This window comes from Crinia signifera, chromosome 7, assembly GCF_055691185.1.
Source record: "Crinia signifera chromosome 7, ASM5569118v1, whole genome shotgun sequence".
NCBI classification, from domain to species: Eukaryota; Metazoa; Chordata; class Amphibia; order Anura; family Myobatrachidae; genus Crinia; species Crinia signifera.
The window spans coordinates 69,709,366-69,730,786 of NC_139223.1; the positions used below are offsets into that span (position 1 = coordinate 69,709,366).

At 43.3% G+C, this 21,421-nt stretch overlaps 1 protein-coding gene across 1 annotated transcript in view; it reads right to left on the reverse strand.

The window, feature by feature from the left end:
- The window catches only part of BMERB1 (bMERB domain containing 1), a 169,470-nt gene that overhangs the window by 28,819 nt on the left and 119,230 nt on the right, over positions 1-21,421 (reverse strand). Inside the window, exon 3 of the mRNA XM_083153303.1 lies at positions 6,078-6,151. Within this exon, the coding sequence (XP_083009429.1) occupies positions 6,078-6,151 (74 nt within the window). The remainder of the gene's footprint in view (positions 1-6,077; positions 6,152-21,421) is intronic.

The following is a 21,421-nucleotide window of genomic DNA, read 5'->3' on the forward strand; positions in this document are numbered from 1 at the left end:
GGACCCTGATTTTATGTCACCAGCACCGGCTCAACGAGCCCGGGGCTGGTTATGCTCTGGCGGGGGACCCCGCGCGCGTTTTTTTTTTTTACTTTGCGCTTTCCTGCAAACGTGCGATTTTCAGACATACAAAAATCGCACATTTTCAGGACTAAAGACAGCGCACCAATTCGCCGCAAATCGCACCACTTCGCACTTTTCAGCCTCCAAAACGCATCACATTAAATATGCGAATTTTGACAGAAAAGTGCGATTTGAAAAAGTGAAAAAGATTTGCGGCGATGTGGTGCGCTAAAAAAACATGCGCATTTATCTCAACGCATAGAATGTCACCCAGAGTGTGTAGATGCGGCGGATGTGTGCCGGCATATACAAGAGTGCTTTCTGTATCCCCTCGCCAAAGCCAGAGAACTAGTCTCCTTGGCTGGCGTGTGCTGTCGCGCTGAGCGCTTCTCACTGGGGATCTACGCCGTTGCTGACACAAGTTAAATTCTTACACCAAACAGACAAACATTATTTAAAACAGGCTACACGTACAGTGTAGTACCCAGAAAACTGCCAATTTGTGTGCTCCGTCATTGCTGCCGACCTTTAATACCACTGTATAGACTGGTATACATCTGCCATTAGTGCCAGCCGACTGAACTCACTTACTGTATATGTCATCAAGTTTTATATATAGCGCATAATGCGCAAGCAGCGTGTGAAATCACACGCATAAAATTGTATACAGTGTGTTGTGTGGGAGGATCCAATCCCCAGATTGCCCCGTGTGTATACAAGCACAAATTACATAAAGTTTTTTGTGTGGGAGGATCCAATCCCCAGATTGCCCCGTGTGTATGTAAATACAGAAATGCAATTAGCAATATAATATACCAGCAGAATACTCTATAAACTGTTTTAGAGAGCTGGATGCAATTAAAGAGTGTACTTAAACCAATAATCACATTAGGACAGGGTGTCGGGCCATACGGCAAACACACCTGCCATCAGTGTTCACGGACAGTATACTTTTAACATACACATTGGAGATGCAACATTATATTAAATAAGAACACAAAGTATCCCTTATAAATCTTTGGGCTTCAAACATAGCATCCACAACACCAAGATATAAATCACCAATGAAGGAGTGAATAACTGGCAACAAAATAAGATACAACATATGTGACAAGTTATACAACAAACAATTAACACAAGCAGACAGTGATACCATTATCATTTATTACAAGAATACAGGATTTAATGTCAATCATTTAGGCATCTGCATCAAAGAGCAGTTTATATAAACAGTATTAAGCTACAGACCACAGAGATTTATTTTAAGTTATAAGATTTATAAGATTTATAAGAAGTTGGATATCTCCAGTTCCCCAGGGCCGATTTTCAAAATTCTGGTATCCCTGGAAAAAGAGGATCCTCGGCTATCAGCATCAGGCCCTTATACACCTGGGGCCCCTGCGCAAGTGCCCATTAAGCCCATACGAAAAGACGGCCCTGCATGCTGGACATAGTCCCCAGTGTCGCCCAGTGTGTATGGACCTTACCTCTCCCTCTTTTTTCCATGAAATCTGCTCTCTCTTACTGACTCCCCAGGGGCATTGTAATGGGAGAGCCTATAAAGTTTTTGCTATGGGGTCCTGAATGTTCTAGTTACGCCCCTGCGCTCCTGCCTACCTTAGTGATATCACTTGCAGTAAAGATTTATTTGTAAAGTGAATGACAGTCAGGCAGCATTTGGAGGAGGTAAAGCAGGCGTTTTGTGACCATTTTCAGATCTTTTACCAGCCTACAACTGTGATCCTGTTCGTCCAAATCATGGCACTAGCCTCTCAGGTCACATGGCCATTCTGTGTGACAATAGGGTTACTCAGGGAGTTGATATGGAAGAATCTGTGCTGACCGCTGTGTATCTATACACAGTTGCTTGGATCTGTGAAGTCAGCAGGGGGGTCTCAATAGAAATCAGGTGTCTGTGTCATTTTCATATTTTAGCACATCCGCTGCGTTTGAGATCGCAGCTGCCAATGTATTACTGTGCAATTCTGAATCAGGCCCATAATCAGTGTCTGCTCCTACCTGTGGTCTTAAGGCTGGCTGCCGACACCTGCTACTGTGCTACCCCGGTGTGTGGTATGAGCTGCTAACATCGGAATTCCGACTGCCGGGACTCTGACAGGGGAGGAAGCGTAACAAAGTCCCCTGTGGCAAGTGCATATTCTCCCTCTATGGGGGTCGTGGACCGCCTCGAGGGAGAATAGCCCCTGTAAGGATCCTGACTGTCGTGCTCTTAACAGTCGGGATAATAAACAGTTCTGTCAGGTCAACAAAGTAAGTCGCACTCCACGGATTTAGAACAAAATATGTATTCAATAAAAAATATAGTACATTACAAAGTGCTCCAGCGTCATCAACGTTTCATGGCCGTCCAGGCCATTTCGTCAGGATGTGGGCTGCTGAGTAAGGCGTGCAAGTGCAGGGACAGTGTTGTGTAAGTGCAATTGTACCTGATATAAATAGTGTCTGAAGATCCCAGAGGTGTGCAGCAGATCCTGCTCCGTCCCGCGGTCCAGCCAGCGTGCGCATCGCTTCCGGGTTGCGTCATGTCACCATGAATCCGTCATGCTTGTGCTGGCCTGACGGAAGTCTGTGCGTTTCACTGAACCCGGAAGACCAGTGCAAGCAGCATGACGGATTCATGGTGACCAGCCAGCCTGGACGACCATATTATATATATATATATATATATATATATATATATATATATATATATATATATACACACCACTCCAAGTCCAAATGGACAAACCCATTTCAATACACTTTTTACTTGCATAATCGTCTCCTGAGTCCCTGTTTGTCCATTTGGACTTGGAGTGGTGTTTATTTCATTTATGGCACCGGGGCAAGTTGAGGATATCTTCACCAGAGTGCCGGCAGTTCTTGGACTGTATATATATATATATTTATATAGGTTTGGTGGGCGGCCTGGCACTCACCCAACAGGGTACAGCTACCTCCGGTGCCTTCTGGACACAGTGAATGTAAAAAGAATAACTCACAACAGCGGCACTCGTAAGGAATTTTCAGCGTGTATTGTAACCAAATCCAACGTTTCGGGGCAGGTGGCGCCCCTTTGTCAAGGTGTGGGTAACAAAAAACAGTAATACAGTGCTTACCTATATAGCAGGTGAAGTAAGTGACAGAATGGAGACCAGCTGCACGAGAACGCCGGGTCACGCGCCGGCGGAAATGGTCACAGCCGGAAGTGCTGTGAGGTGTCTGGGATGTGACACGCATGCTGCCGGGGAGCTTGGAGCGCAAGCTGCCGGAGTTGCCATGGTGAGAATTTAGCATGGGCGGCTTTGGACTTCCGGCGTAATCGGGCTGCTGGATAGAAAAGCAAAACAGTGAATAAATAACTACATAATAGGACACATCTCTAGTAAAATGCATTCAAGTGGGATTCACATGTGTCTAACAGTGTTTATCAAAAACGGGACTACTGGCCCGGTGCCCACAGTGGCTAATACAGGTCGATGTGCCATATCCTGTGATGTAAAGCAAGTGAGATAAAACGTAATTTAAAAATTTGAGTGGCCGCTCTCGGTGCCAATAAGGTGCAAAAAATGGAGGGGATTCTTACTGTATCATAGGGATATGCTCGCAAGCATTATCTACCAGAACAAACTGGTTTAATTGTACAGGGTGATCATAGACAGGCTGGGTTAACCATCGTCTGTGTGGACCGCAGTGTCTAACTAGGAAATTTAAAGGGATAGCGAGAGTGTAAGCGGGGAGAAGAAAAAGCACACAATGTTCGGGCCCGAAGGGTAAGTTCTTACCCAAGGGGTTTGTATCCCCGGTGTGAACTAGAGTACCAACCAGATAGAGCTCAACCGACCTGATTATAACAGATAGGACATTTTACATGTAATTTACATTGGAAAAAATTTAAAGGGATAGCGAAAATATAAGTAGAGAGAAGAAAAAGCACACATCTCGTGGATCTGGAGGATCCGTAGTGTCAAGTCCCTATTCATAGGGCATATACTCTACATGTGATCTCAGATAACTGTGGGCCTTATTCTGGTCGGTGCGGCCGGATCCGATTATGCGGCCAGGACCGTGCGTGCGAAACCCCGCCTTCCATACGGATCGCCAACTCCGTCCGTACGCGGTAAGAAGCTGGCCGAACGGACCGCATGTGTATTTTACACGGAATACGCCTCCTCCATCTAAGGGAACCTCCCCCATCATTCGATGGTCGCAGACCATCGAATGCAGGACCGAGTGCTCCACCAGCTCCCGCAACCTCAGACCACACGGACATTTTTCCGTGCAAAAGCAGGGATCTGGGCGGGCAGCTGACATCCGGCGATGTCATATGTCCGCCCCCTACACGTGCGTCATGGCCGCATTACCATACGTACGCCCAGCGTTTGCATGGGAACGCCCATGAAACGCGGGGCGTATGCATATGGTAATGAGCACAAATAGCCCTTCACGCCCCTCTCCACCCCCTGTTCGGAGTGTTCACATATCATGCGGGATTTGGCCGTACGACCCGCTCGCACATGCGCAGAGACGCCTCTGCACATGCGCAGACACAAAACATCGGCGGCCCGAACGCACGCGGATATATCCGCACCGACCAGAATAAGGGCCTGTGTTTGGAGTTATTCAGACATATCAGCCGTTTGTGTCTGGTAGGACCCATCTATGATGGTCCGGCTGGGTATATACATATAAATTACACTGGAAACAATATATAGGGATAGTAAGATGAAGCAGAGAGGAAGAAAAAGCACACTATACATTCGTCCGACTGGCCGTCCTAAAGTGGACGATATTTATGGGAAAATATAAAGGGATAGCGAGATTGAAGCAGAGAGAAGAAAAAGCACACGAAGTGCTTTACATCACAGGATATGGCACATCGACCTGTATTAGCCACTGTGGGCACCGGGCCAGTAGTCCCGTTTTTGATAAACACTGTTAGACACATGTGAATCCCACTTGAATGCATTTTACTAGAGATCTGTCCTATTATGTAGTTATTTATTCACTGTTTTGCTTTTCTATCCAGCAGCCCGATTACGCCGGAAGTCCAAAGCCGCCCATGCTAAATTCTCACCATGGCAACTCCGGCAGCTTGCGCTCCAAGCTCCCCGGCAGCATGCGTGTCACATCCCAGACACCTCACAGCACTTCCGGTTGTGACCATTTCCGCCGGCGCGTGACCCGGCGTTCTCGTGCAGCTGGTCTCCATTCTGTCACTTACTTCACCTGCTATATAGGTAAGCACTGTATTACTGTTTTTTGTTACCCACACCTTGACAAAGGGGCGCCACCAGCCCCGAAACGTCGGATTTGGTTAGAATACACGCTGAAAATTCCTTACGAGTGCCACTGTTGTGAGTTATTCTTTATATATATATATATATATATATATATATCCTTTTCTAATATTGTATATGAGCCTATATATATATAGTTTACTTTAGCCTATCCCTTTGTTGATTTGTGACTGCATCTATGCCTTTATATGCCTCTATATTCTGCTTTATGTCTGCTGCTATAGTAAACTGCTTTATGTGTGTTTGTGTGTGTGTGACCACGAGAGTGTGTGCATGTGTGTGTGTTTGTGTTTGTGAGCATGAGCGTGTGTGTGAGCATGAGAATCTGTGCATGTGTGAGCATGAGCATGTGTGTGTGTGTGAGCATGAGAGTGTGTGTTTGTGAGTGTGTGAGCATGAGCGTGTGTGCGTGTGTGTTTGTGAGTGTGTGAGCATGAGCCTGATTGTGTGTGTGTGTGTGTGCATGGGCGTGTGTACACTTTTGTACATTTATAAAGATCCTTATTTATCTTTTGAAACGGTATGAATAGAAGAACTACGGAATTTAGATTGTATAAGTCTCTCTTAGAGCACAGTAAAACAAATTGAGTATTACTACACCACCTTGTTGCCTACTGTATATTGTCGCCTTCTTCACTGTCTCTGACAAATGACAAATGACACGTATTCTATAATTATCCCTATTAAGCTTTTCTGGCAAATTGTAATAATTACCCGCAACATCTACTAAGCTCTGCAGTTCTTGTTTCAGGCTCATAATTTCCTTGCACAGTTGAATGTCATCAATCCTGCAGGAGAAAGCAGACATTAGAACCTAATATTAGTACAAATTAACTGTAAGATCCAGTTTACAGACTTGATTAACAAAGTACAAAACTATGAGACAACAAATCACGTTCATGATATATAAAGAACTGTACAAAGGGCCAGATGTACTAAGCTTGAAAAGTGATAAAATGGAGAGTGATAACAGACTAGCCAATCAGATCCTACCTGCCATGTCACAGGCTGTTTTTGAAAGATGATGGATAGGAGCTGATTGGTTGGTGGCAGTGTTCCCTCTAAGCTGTGCACGCGTGTGCGCGCACACAACTCGACGAGCGTGCGCACAGACATTACAACAGAGCGCACAAAGCAGCAGCGGTCCCTTTTTGCAGTTGTGGACTCAATTAATGTGTGTTTCCTCCATTAACTACATTGTGTGCTGTGTTTTGAATGTTCAAATGTTTAATATCATTTTGAAGTAAAGTAACACAAATGCTGAACGTCATTTTCCAGTTATATATAAGTGACGCACAAAATTTAAAATTTCCTTCCGAAGTTGCACAGCCAAAATCTTTTGCCGCACACAGCCTTCGTAAAATTAGAGGGAACATTGGTTGGTGGTTTATCACTCTTCATTGTATAACTTTTCAAGGCTAAGGGCGGGATGTATTAAAATACATCGCTGCCCCTTGCCGCCCGACTTCAGCGATGCTAGCACATATGTATTAACATATGCGCCTAGCAACGCAGTGCAGTGACATAGGCCCCCCGAGATACCTGTGATGTGGTGTGCGAGGGTGTCTCCATCACAACCTTGGACACCTCCTCCTTCCCTTACGCTGGGAAGCCTAAGCAGGCTGTCCCCGGTGCCTCCTCCTCCCCCCTGCAGACGGAAGGACGTCCGGCTGTGTTGCTAGGGGAGGAGGAGTTTACCTTCCGGGTCCAGGAGGACCTGGAGGGAGGAAAGCAAGGGAGAGGGGGGTCAGCATCTGCAGCAGAGGTGGAGGGTAGCGATAGAAGCCCATAGGTGGCGATACCCTGCCCGGCGAAGATGGGGCGGCCGGATTTTGGTACATTTGAAAATGCTTTAAAACCCCCGAAAATGGGGGGGTTTACCGCATTTTTACCTTAGTACATCCTGCCCTTAGTACGCTCACCCAAAATGCTGCCAGTAAATCAGAACCCATGATAATACAATAATATATGAGGAGACATATTTTAGTCATTACTGGATTTGCTTATGCTGACCCAATAACATTACAAATCATAAAACACCACCCAGCAGGGCTGTAACTTGGAATGTGCAAGCAGTGCTGCCACCCAGGGTGCATAGCCTGGCATACAGCCTGGGAAGTGGCCTGGTGATTAGCTTCCTGGTCTGGGCTCCCTCTTAAATAACATCACATTTGCTGAGAGGCTTACCCAGGGGCATTAGTGCCCTGCCATGGCACTGTGTACTGGAGCAGAAAACCTGCATTTCTACTGTATACATAGGGTGCAAATATTTAGAAATGGAAAGTGGTCTGGTATTTTCTAGGATGCTGAAAAAATAATTGAATATGATATGTGCGAGAGACCTCTTGGAGAAAAGCTATTATTATTATTATTATTATTATTATTATTATTATTATTATTATTATTATATCTAGGTGATCCTACTGTAACATTAGGCATCTGTCTCTCATTTTTATATTTACCTCCTAAAATATTGCAAGGTAAAATGTAAGAGTATAACAAAGGGGGGAAAGGGGCATTGGGGAAACACCAGTGCACAAGCCTCTCGCACAGTTGTAAGGAGATCACAATAATGTTTTACAGTTTGTAAGTCCACATTAATGATTGTTAGGTACCTCAGTATATGTTATTAAGGAGTAGAGGTGCTCCCCAGAGAGTAAGAATTATTAGTACAATTAGAAAGAGAAGAAAAGTACTCTCTTTTTTGGGGGGCATAACTTGATATATCTTTAATATATGAAAAGATATATGTATGCAACAATCTATTAAGAGTACAAATATTAATCAACCAAACTGTATTGTAATTTAGGATATATACAAGTTGATTTAAAAATATTGCACCCTCAATATTTGATCAATTGCACATACTCTCGTTATTAACATTTATTAGGCATGTAAAAAATGAGGATACGGTCATTGGATCTACAGAAAATTGGTCAACAAGCGTTGGGTCAACGTTAGGTCAACATGGTTCTAGGTCGACATGGTTCAAGGCTGACATGGGTCTAGGTCGACATGGGTTTAGGTCGACACAAGCATTAGGTCGACAGGGTCTATGTTGACAGTCAAAAGGTCAACATGGGGATTTTCACTGTTTTTTTGAGCCGACATGTGCCTACAGGTGGTATTTTATGCCCTACCATCCACTAGGGCGTGGTGGGAGAATAAAATAGTGTGCCGAGCGCAGCAAGGCACCATGCCTGAAGCATAGCGAGCAATGCGAGGAGATGCAGTGCACTAGAAACTGTGTTCATGTCGACTGTGTTGACCTTTTGACTGTCGACCTAGACCCTGTTGACCTATTACTTGTGTCGACCTATTGACCTGTCGAACTAAACTTATGTCATCCTAGACCCAGGTCGACCTTGACCCATGTCAACCTAGAACCATGTCGACCTATAACCATGTAATGGTGACGACCTAATGCTTGTCGAACCAACTTGCTGTAGACCCAACGATCCCAACCCTAAAAAATGTGAATCTATGAAAAGACTTTTCAAAGAAAGTTGGTCCTTTGTTTTCAGCTGGTCTCTAAGGCTAAAGACTGAACTAAATGGTATACAGACTAATATCCCTGAATCCTTGTCTAGTATGTAGGGGAGTGGCTGAGGCTGTGGAAACTCTTCCAGTTTCATTCCAGCAATTCATACCCCTTTTCTACAGCCACTAAAACCCAGGTTATGGCCATGATAACCCAAGTCGCGGCTCAGTGATGAGGATAATGGTCTGCAAATACTCATCTAAGGCGGTGCCTATCTATAGCTATTGTGACATCTTTCAAAGGGAAAGGGGTGGGTGCAATCTGGTTTCTGGGCGCCATTGTGGGAGAAGTGGGGATATATGTGATATTCAGTGGATTATGGCCATGATGGAGGCTTGGGAGTCTGTGTTCATCAATCTCAGTGGGGGGAGGTGGGGTATTATTTAAAATGTAAAAGTTTGTGGTTTGTCACTAATACTGCCAAGCATAATGAAACCAATGGCTTTCCACACAGATCTAGTGATGTTTTAATCCTGCCTATTTTGGTGTTGGTTCGGCCTACATTTGATTTGGTGCGTTCCACGTAAGGCCACTATTATAATTTTTCCACCACTTTTCATTTTCAATTTGCCCTTGCTTAAAGTGCCCATACACGGTACAATTTACAAGGTATATGGTACAAAACGTATGTGCTGAACATACTTTTTGTACTAGATTGCATCTCATTACATTGCAAAACGTATGTGATGCGATCTAGTCCAAATTGCATGCAATAATTGTACCGTGTATGTAAGGGCACCTTTAGGATATTCAGCAATGTAATAAAATGCTCTATTACACCATGACAATGAGGCTCATTTGTTCTCTAAAATCTCTATTACACATTTTCAATCAATACAATATCCGATCATCCGTAAATGTTGCTATAAATGTCAATTTTATTCTGATTTCTGATCAGTCTCAACAAAGTATAGCTTAACAACACAACACACTTAATTTTCTGCAAACATAGCAGAAGACAGAGGACATACTGTACATTCACTATATACAACAACACAAACCAAAGTAAATTCACCAAATCTACAACAAAATACTTTCATGAGACTTTCTTTTACAATTTTCTTTCCAATTACTTTTGTTCACGTTACACTTTTCTTTCCAATTACTTTTGTTCACGTTTTTCTAATGTTTTACACTTTGCAGAGATTGTACAAATGAGCAAAAGGTGTTCTCTAACTTCAAGCAGGAACAAGGACAACCATATGTTGGGTGGGATGCACTAACGCAAAAAATGTGGTTAAAAACCCCGTTATCAGGTTTTACCGCATTTTGGAATGCACTATAACCCAATTGCCGGGTCACCACAAGGGGGGGGGGGGGGGTGTATCGCCAGATTATGGGCTTCTTATCTCGACTCAAGCCGCCACGCACTGACCACGTTTGTGATGGTTATATGTGAGTTGGGGACATGTGGAACATATGGTTTAGGAGAAATGCGGTATTTATGCAATCACATATCCCAGAGCAGCTTGTTAAAAATCATTTTATAGTTTATACAATAGAGATTAACTTAAACATACCATCTTTTATTGTTTTTAGATCTGGAAGGACATGTAAATATTAAATAAAAAAAAAAGATGAGAGAAAAGGTAAAAGATAAATGTAGAATATTATTATTTGAGAATACCGTTACTGGGGAGGGAGTTAATCTGGATTTTGCTCATAGAAGACATCTGAAAATAAAATTGTTTGGGGATTGTGTAGCAGGCTTTATAAAAATAGAATAAACACATATCATTTTGCTGATATCACTTACAGCAAGCAGGACGAGGGACAATACGCACATAAGACAGAATCTGAGTGAGATGCCATTTAAAAATCTCCAGTATGATGGATACCACAAAAATTGAGTGTCTCTCTATGTTAAGCTCCAATGTGCATTGAATGATTTGCTGTCTGGAATGTAACAATAGCATTCAGAATTTTACTACCATCAATTGCAAGTTGCGGTTACTGGAAGAGCAACCACAGGCTGTGGGCTAGATGTACTAAGGTTCAAAAGGGACAAAATGGAGAGTGATAAACCACCAGCCAATCAGCTCTTACCTGCCATGTCACAGACTGTGTTTGAAAAATGTCAGGCAGGAGCTGATTGGCTGGTTGTTTATCACTCTCCATTTTATGACTTTTGAAGCTTAGTGCATCTGGCCCTGAGTCTGCTCAGGTACTTTATTAGGGGGGATGACTTATAGTAAGTCAATTCCTTGGCTGTTAGTGAAGTCCACAAGAACATGCTGTTCAAAAATCTCTTCATTCATCTTTGCTGCAGTCATGCCAAACAGCTCCTCTTGGCACACCAGCTTGAGTTAGAATATTATAGAGTCGGCCATAATTGTTTACTTACTTTATAATCTTAATAAAATAAAAATAAAAAAAACACTTTTTTTTTAAAAATACAATCATATTTTATCAATAAGACCTATTGTAAGACCTTTTGTAACGGTAGTATTTATGCATTATCACATTAGAAATAGGCCAAATTCCAACATTTGAAAGCCTATAAAACATAATTTGTCCTACATATAAATGAGGCTTTCAAGTGTATAATAGCAGCTGCAAACCTCAGAACTTTCATTCTTCGGCAAGCGGGACTTACCGTGGTGGAGGTGTGCATCTGCTTCCAAAAAAGGAGCAGAGTATTGAGTCGAGGGGGCAGGCTTCATGTGGAGGGGGCATGGCAGAGCAACAGTGACCACTGGCTCCCCCAACTCTACCCAACACCCGCGGAACACTGGGATCCCCCGTTGGCAGGGTGAGACAGTGTCCAATTAGCGGGACTGCCCCCCTGTTATCAGGAGAGTTGGGAAGTATGCAGCTGACAAGTGCATTAAATAGGTGTAAATAAGCCCTAAACCACTTTGGGATAATCTATGTCTCAGTCCTTAAATTCTTCACATATATATTATAACCATTGTCAGGAACAACAATATAATGCCCAGAGGACAAGGGATAAGTAGATAGGTTGGCTTCTGTCACTTTATATTACACTCTTTAAAGATTATGTGACACTTATAACAGTAGACAAGGAAGGAAGAACTCAGCCCAGATGGTGTGGGGGCGAAGCGTGTGACGCATAGGTCAACACCAGACATGTGCCTCAAGAAATGTTGTGTTCCTTCTGAAATGACACATATGGCGGGTGTTTCTCTGAGTCACAGCATACACTGAGTTGTATAAACAGAACTCTGTACCAACAGTTATCAAGGGAGATAGTCTGGATTTACTATGTTTGGCACAAAACACTTAGCACCTCAGGGACATATTGTACAAATTGCTTTGTGATGCTTTTATTTGCAATTTTTCTTGTAGCTTTATTTTTACATTTTGGTCTTTTCAAACCATTTGTTTTCTCAGGGAAGAATAAGACAAAAGAAGACTGTCATGTCTGAGGCTGACCCTGGGAATCCTCAGGTGTAAAGGCAGGTGTGTATATAAACCTGGGAGCCCTCAGTGGGTCCTTAGACGTGCACTAATAGTTGAAGGAAGGCCCGGAGGTGTGACCAGGTCAACGGAATAGATGAATAACAAAGTCTTTATTTAACCATGCATAGATGGTAACACGGCAGATGAGAATAGACTTGCAATGATATTTCCACACAGGCAATAAAATACAGTACAGCCACTTGAATGCAGAGCTCGACACACAGGGGTGGAGGTGATGCTGTATATGTCTCAGAGCATTGCTAGTAACAGTTCAGAGAGATGCATTGAGAAATGATGCTTGTACTGACAGGAGAGGGCTGGTGGATTCTTGGCAATGGAGATGACAATGGTATATTGATGTTAGACAGACAATCGATGTGCAGTGATGAATTGAAGAATCGATGTTGAAACGAACAATCAATGGTGAGGAGTTGAAGAATCGATGTTGGATAAATAATCGTGAGCCTTAGAAGAATCAATGAGAATTGAAGAAAGAGTAACGATGGAGCATCGGAAGAAGTCAGGCAGCACCTGCAGCTGGAAATAGGCGCTGGTCTCTTTAAGAATGATTGCTTACACAGGAGCTTACACAGGAGCTGGAATCCAGGAGAGTAGCAAAACATATCCAATAGCAGAAGAGACATTTGAAGTACTGACAAGGGAGGAGTGCTCCTGCCAGCATTCTTATACCAGCAGGAATGTGAGGATTGGCTAACCAATTACCCAGATACTACCAAACATGGCTGCATCCATGTTTGTCTGTGGAGCAGGTTTCCCTACTTTTAAAGTCTCCTCTCCGGGAGAAGCCCGGAGAGGAGACTGTCAGCAGTACTTTGGGGGTGGGCCTGATGGAGACGTCATCAAGTACTGCAACTCCCACATTTTGCGAGTCTGTGAGGAGAAAATGCACTACAGGAAAAATGCATTTTGGTATGCAGGAAAACCTGCACACCGGGTTTTCGCTGCTGGATCCTATGAGCTTCTTCACGCGACCTGCCACTGCCCTGCATGGACCCCCGCCACTCCGCACGGACCCCTGCTGCCCCACATGGACCTCTGCTGCCCTCTTCTGTGTCTGGACAGTCAAGGTCCATGTGGGGCAGCAGGGGTCCGTGCGGAGTGGCGGGGGCCCATGCAGGGCAGTGGCAGGTCACGTGGCATTGCAGGGGCATGGCGGGGCATGGTCGCAGTGGCATGGCGGGGGTCCATGCAGGGCACGGGAACCCACTTCACCCTTAGGCCCCCCTAAGGCACAATAACAGCTACCATCTGCTTTGCCACACTGCACTGTGGCAGTGCACCTCTAACCGAATTCCACTGGCCTGACTGCTGTTATGTCTCTGTTTTGTTGATCCAAGATTTATCACCACTGAAGATCTCATAGACAGAGTTTGATAACTGCCATCAAACCTGGCCAGCATGTTGCAGCACTAAGTAACCGGAGCCTCCTTTCCTTCTCAAGTCTGCATACGGGCATTCAGCCCCAACCTTGCTCAAGCCAAGCCAAGCCTTTTGTGGAGATTCAAGTGGATAAATCCTGATGAGATGCCTACAGTATCTTCTTCTCTAACTGGGCCATGGTCACCCTGACTTCCATTCCATTGCTCATCTTCCAGGGACTGTCTCCCATATCTAAATTCTGCAAACCACTCAAACACAGTAGTTTGGAGTGGTGCCAAAATCAGCTCGTGTTCGATACAACAAGCTTACACATTCACTCATGTATTCTGCAAAAAAAAAACAATGACTAAGCTGATTTAATTGTGAATCATAGGCTTTGGGTGCAATATTTGACTACACTTCAATTAATTGACTTGGCTGTATTTGTATTTATTAATACTAAAAGAACAGTCACAGTGAGCGGCGCTGGCATTTTGAGTGGATATTTTGATATCGCTCACGGCATCATTGGAACTCAAAGGGTTAAGATGCATCTATAAGGTAGATGGATGGAAAATTGCACTTTTAAGAAACATGCAACTCAATATGCAATGCCAGATGTGGATACAATGTTACATTTAATGTTACATTTGTATTATTTATCTCAAGTGCCAGCAGCATTGGTAGTTTCCTCTCAGAACAAGACTTATTCGTTCCAATCTTTTTTTTTTATTATTATTGCAAATGGAACCATATTATGAAGCATTGTGCCCCAATTTCTTTATATAAAAAAGAGGTTTTGTTTAGTCAGCAAGTATAAGGTCTCTTTATATAACAACATGGAAGCTGTTTCTAGTTGATAGATAGTGTCTAGGTCTACAGTCGATAGCTCCACCACTATTGGATGACAGGCACTATGTTGACATGGACAAAAGGGTCAACAAGCACTAGGTCAACATGACCAAAAATTCAACACAACAAAGCTACAATGTTTCCGTGATTTATTTTCTGTCGATGCATGGTGAGTGAAGCAACCCATCTGAGGGTAAGCGTTACACTATTTGGGGGTCCATGTTGACATGGACACAAAAAAATCGTGACAACCTCATGTCAGGTCAACCTTTTGCTTGCGTCAACCTTTTTTCTGTGACTACCTTGTGCATGTCGACATATTCACTCTTGACCTAGATACCTTTGACCCTTTGATCCACACCCCATGAAACCAGCTGCAGCAGCATAAGAAGTATAAATAACACACATTATGAAATTCTGCTGAGTGAAACTTACTGTAGCATTCAAGTCTATTTAATTTAATGCTAATATATTACATTTTATCTGTCTAACAATGAGGAAAGAGAACGGTCTGGTTGTATCAGATGGTTTTCTTTTGATGTCAGTGTTTCTATGGCGAAATCTCTATGATTGCTTAGAACATGTACGCTCTCCATAAGTTACTGCGGGCAGTGAACGTAATCTGTGTAAACTATGCTGGAATCCAGGATATTAAAGTCAGATGAGCATAGATAGTGTAGGCTTGAACATTATCAGACTGTGACAATGGCTTCATATTTTGCATTTTATTAACACTGGTGTCAAATTTCCATGCTTAGATTTGTAGAGAATATACCTCCAGGGTGTGAGGGCAATTTACATTCCAACCAACTAACAACCAGATTATGAATATCCAGGCCAGGGAGAGTGAATTTTGTGAGTCATACAGGGTTTAAAGTGGTCATGCAGAGGTCGGGGAACCCATTTCTCTATGCCACCTAATTACCCCCCCTCCGCTACCCTCATTAGGCAGAGGCCAGGGGTAGGGTTTTTGGCATCCCCCTGCAAACTAGAATGCTTTTCTGTAAGAATTACTGTGCATGGCCAATGTGAAGGTTAAAATGTTCCACCCCATTCCCCCTCACTTTAACCCCTGAAGTCATACAGTCATATTACCCCTGTGTACTATGACAGTTGGTAGGGAGAGAGAGGAGAGAGGGCCCTGCTTGTGAGAGCTTACACTCTAAAAGGGGTGACACAGAAGGGGTAGATGTCAGCATAAACAGGAAGTTAGGATGAGAGGCAGTTGGGTTTAATGAAATGGGTCTTGAGAGCCTGTTTAACCCCTTCCTGACAGAGCTAGTTTTTGCGTTCCTGACAGAGCCATTTTTTTCAAATCTGACATGTCTCACTTAAGTGGGGATAACTTTTTTTTGCTTTTACTTATCCCAGTGATTTTGAGATTGTTTTTTCGTGACACATTGTACTTCAAATTAGTGGTAAATTTGGGTCGATACAGTCTGTGTTTTTTTGTGAAAAATACCAAAATGTCGTGAAAAAATGGAAAATTTAGCGATTTGCAAAATGTTAAATTTTCTGCTTGTGAGACAAATAATCTTACCACTCAAAATAGTTAATAACTAACATAGACCATATGTCTACTTTATGTTTCCATCATTATTTCAACTTCCTTTTAATTTTTTTGGACACTAGGAGGCTTACAATATGAATAGCAAATTCTCAAATTTTCAAGAAAATTTCAAACACTGATTTTTTTAGGGACCAGTTCAGTTCTGATGTGACTTTGAGGGACTTGTATGTGAGACACCCCCATAAATGATGCCATTTCAAAAACTGCACCCCTCACAGTATTCAAAACAGCATTTTGGAAGTTTGTTAACCCTTTAGGTGTTTCACAGGAATTAAAACAAAGTGTAGGTGAAATTTCAAAATTTCATTTTTTTTGCAGATTTGCAATTTTAATACATTTTTCTAAGGAACACAGTACATTTTACTAGAGAAATGTGACTAAAAATTGATTCCCCCAAATCTTTTGTTTTCATAAATATCCTATATGTGGCCCTAGTGTGCACGTTGACCAAACCACAGGCTTCATAATAGAAGGAGCACCTACTTGATTTTGGAGCCTCCTTTTTATGAGATTATTTTTTAGGCACCATGTAGGTTTCTAGGCACCATAAGATGCTAAAATTTAGGAACCCCCCCACAAGTGACCCCATTTTGCAAACTACACCCCTCAGGGAATTCATCTAGGGGTATAGTGTACATTTCAAACCCCCAGGGGTTTCACCAATTGTGGTCCAACTGGGCAGTGAAAATGAAAAATTAAATTTTTTACACAAAAATGCAGTTCTGGCTCAAAATTTTTCATTTTCACAAGGAATGAAGGAGACAAAGCCCCCCAAAATCTGTGCCCCAATTTCTACCGAGTACGGCAATGCCTCACATGTGACCAAAAAATACCAGTTGGGTGCATGGCAGGACTCAGAAGGGAAGGAGTGATTTTTGGATTTTGCAGCTCAGATTCTGGTGGAATTTTGGTGGGTGCTATGTCGCATTAGCAAGACCCCCCAAGCACCAATACAGTGGAACCCCCCCACAAGTGACCCCATTTTGCAAACTACACCCCTCAGGGAATTCATCTAGGGGTATAGTGTACATTTTAAACCCCCAGGGGTTTCACCAATTTTGATACAAGTGGGCAGTGAAAATGAAAAATTACATTTTTTTACACAAAAATGCAGTTCTGGCTCAAAATTTTTCATTTTCAGAAGGTATGAAGGAGAAAAAGCACCCCAAAATCTGTGCCCCAATTTCTCCCGAGTACGGCAATGCCTCACATGTGACCAAAAAGTACCAGTTGGGTGCATGGCAGGACTCAGAAGGGAAGGAGTGATTTTTGGATTTTGCAGCACAGATTTTGGTGGAATGAATGGTGGGTGCTATGTTGCACCAATACAGTGGAACCCCCCCACAAGTCACCCCATTTTGCAAACTACACCCCTCAGGGAATTCATCTAGGGGTATAGTGTACATTTCAAACCCCCAGGGGTTTCACCAATTTTGATACAAGTGGGCAGTGAACATGAAAAATTACATTTTTTTTACACAAAAATGCAGTTCTGGCTCAATATTTTTCATTTTCACAAGGAATGAAGGAGAAAAAGCACCCCAAAATCTGTGCCCCAATTTCTCCCGAGTACGGCAATGCCTCACATGTGACCAAAAAATACCAGTTGGGTGCATGACAGGACTCAGAAGGGAAGGAGTGATTTTTGGATTTTGCTGCTCAGATTCTGGTGGAATTTTGGTGGGTGCTATGTCGCATTAGCAAGACCCCCCAAGCACCAATACAGTGGAACCCCCCCACAAGTGACCCCATTTTGCAAACTACACCCCTCAGGGAATTCATCTAGGGGTATAGTGTACATTTCAAACCCCCAGGGGTTTCACCAATTTTGATACAAGTGGGCAGTGAACATGAAAAATTACATTTTTTTACACAAAAATGCAGTTCTGGCTCAAAATTTTTCATTTTCACAAGGAATGAAGGAGAAAAAGCACCCCAAAATCTGTGCCCCAATTTCTCCCAAGTACGGCAATGCCTCACATGTGACCAAAAAATACCAGTTGGGTGCATGGCAGGACTCAGAAGGGAAGGAGTGATTTTTGGATTTTGCAGCTCAGATTCTGGTGGAATTTTGGTGGGTGCTATGTCGCATTAGCAAGACCCCCCAAGCACCAAGACAGTGGAACCCCCCCACAAGTGACCCCATTTTGCAAACTACACCCCTCAGGGAATTCATCTAGGGGTATAGTGTACATTTCAAACCCCCAGGGGTTTCACCAATTTTGATACAAGTGGGCAGTGAACATGAAAAAATTACATTTTTTTACACAAAAATGCAGTTCTGGCTCAATATTTTTCATTTTCACAAGGAATGAAGGAGAAAAAGCACCCCAAAATCTGTGCCCCAATTTCTCCCGAGTACGGCAATGCCTCACATGTGACCAAAAAATACCAGTTGGGTGCATGGCAGGACTCAGAAGGGAAGGAGTGATTTTTGGATTTTGCAGCTCAGATTCTGGTGGTATTTTGGTGGGTGCTATGTCGCATTAGCAAGACCCCCCAAGCACCAATACAGTGGAACCCCCCCACAAGTGACCCCATTTTGCAAACGACACCCCTCAGGGAATTCATCTAGGGGTATAGTGTACATTTCAAACCCCCAGGGGTTTCACCAATTTTGATACAAGTGGGCAGTGAACATGAAAAATTACATTTTTTTACACAAAAATGCAGTTCTGGCTCAAAATTTTTCATTTTCACAAGGAATGAAGGAGAAAAAGCACCCCAAAATCTGTGCCCCAATTTCTCCCGAGTACGGCAATGCCTCACATGTGACCAAAAAATACCAGTTGGGTGCATGGCAGGACTCAGAAGGGAAGGAGTGATTTTTGGATTTTACAGCTCAGATTCTGGTGGAATTTTGGTGGGTGCTATGTCGCATTAGCAAGACCCCCCAAGCACCAAGACAGTGGAACCCCCCCACAAGTGACCCCATTTTGCAAACTACACCCCTCAGGGAATTCATCTAGGGGTATAGTGTACATTTCAAACCCCCAGGGGTTTCACCAATTTTGATACAAGTGGGCAGTGAACATGAAAAATTACATTTTTTTACACAAAAATGCAGTTCTGGCTCAAAATTTTTAATTTTCACAAGGTATGAAGGAGACAAAGCACCCCAAAATATGTGCCCCAATTTCTCCCAAGTACGGCAATGCCTCACATGTGACCAAAAAGTACCAGTTGGGTGCATGGCAGGACTCAGAAGGGAAGGAGTGATTTTTGGATTTTGCAGCACAGATTTTGGTGGAATGAATGGTGGGTGCTATGTTGCACCAATACAGTGGAACCCCCCCACAAGTCACCCCATTTTGCAAAGTACACCCCTCAGGGAATTCATCTAGGGGTATAGTGTACATTTCAAACCCCCAGGGGTTTCACCAATTTTGATACAAGTGGGCAGTGAAAATTAAAAATTACATTTTTTTACACAAAAATGCAGTTCTGGCTCAAAATTTTTCATTTTCAGAAGGTATGAAGGAGACAAAGCACCCCAAAATCTGTGCCCCAATTTCTCCCGAGTACGGCAATGCCTCATGTGTGACCAAAAAGTGGCAGGACTCAGAAGGGAAGGAGTGATATTTGGATTTTGCAGCACAAATTCTGGTGGAATGATGGTGGGTGCTATGTCGCATTAGCAAGACCCCCAAAGCACCAATACAGTGGAACCCCCCCACAAGTGACCCCATTTTGCAAACTACACCCCTCAGGGAATTCATCTAGGGGTATAGTGTACATTTCAAACCCCCAGGGGTTTCACCAATTTTGATACAAGTGGGCAGTGAACATGAAAAATTACATTTTTTTACACAAAAATGCAGTTCTGGCTCAAAATTTTTCATTTTCACAAGGAATGAAGGAGAAAAAGCACCCCAAAATCTGTGCCCCAATTTCTCCCAAGTACGGCAATGCCTCACATGTGACCAAAAAATACCAGTTGGGTGCATGGCAGGACTCAGAAGGGAAGGAGTGATTTTTGGATTTTGCGGCTCAGATTCTGGTGGAATGAATGGTGGGTGCTATGTGGCATTAGCAAGACCCCCGAAGCACGGTGAAATTATGAACCTAATATTCCATAGATGTGTGGTATATTTTAAAACACTCCTTTATACATAGGCCGGGTTTGTCGGGGCAAGTGTCACACTGGAAAATAGTTTGCTTTCTTATTCCCTTTTTATAGCAAACTTTGCACCTTTTTTGTGTCCTGCCCTTTTTTCCAGTGGAGGGGATTTCATCAGGAAAATGCTGCCCTGGTACAATACGGGGACCAGTACTAGAAGTACTGGGGCCCTCTGCCTGCTGGTTCCCAAATATTAGGCCCTTTATGACTTCCTCTTGAAAGTGCATAAATGTCCCCCTCTGGCCGGTAGAACGGAATAGCACGTAAGCGTTATACAGTGCCATCTGGATGATATACACGGCCACCTTCTTGTACCAGATTTTTGTTTTCCGCAGGGCACTGTACGGCTTCAGTACCTGATCTGAAAGATCAACTCCGCCCATGTACCTATTGTAATCCAGGATACAATTAGGTTTGGAGGTGTGGGTACTGGTACCTCGTACAGGGATGGAGGTGGTACTGTCTCTGTGAATTGTTGTCAGTATAAGGACATCCCTCTTGTCCTTATATTTGACCAACAACATATTTTCGGTGCATATTCCCCTGCTTTCACCCCTTCTCAGTACTTGGGCAATGTGCGTTTTTGGGAGGCCTCTTTGGTTCTTGCGCACAGTACCGCAAGCTGCTGTACCTCTTGAACCAAGGGCCTTAAACAGGGGGATGCTGGTGTAAAAGTTATCCACATAGAGGTGATAACCTTTATCCAGGAAGGGGTGCACTAAATCCCAGACAATTTTCCCACTAACACCTACGAGGGAGGGGGGGCATTCTGGCGGTTCAATTCTTGAATCCTTCCCTTCATAAACCCTAAACCTGTGGGTGTACCCTGAGGTGCTTTCACACAGTTTATACATTTTTATGCCATACCTTGCCCTCTTACTGGGAAGGTACTGGCGGAATTTAACCCTTCCTTTAAAATGTATAAGGGACTCGTCGATACAAATAAATTTTTCAGGGATGTACACCTCTTCAAATTTGGCACTGAAATGATCAATGACCGGCCTGACTTTGAATAGCCGGTCAAAGGTGGGATCATCTCTGGGTGGGCACTGTGCATTATCGGTGTAATGTATAAATTTAAGAATTGTCTCAAATCGAGTCCGGGTCATGGCCATACGGTAAAATGGAGTACTGTACAGAACATCTGTACTCCAATATTGCCTAATTTCTGG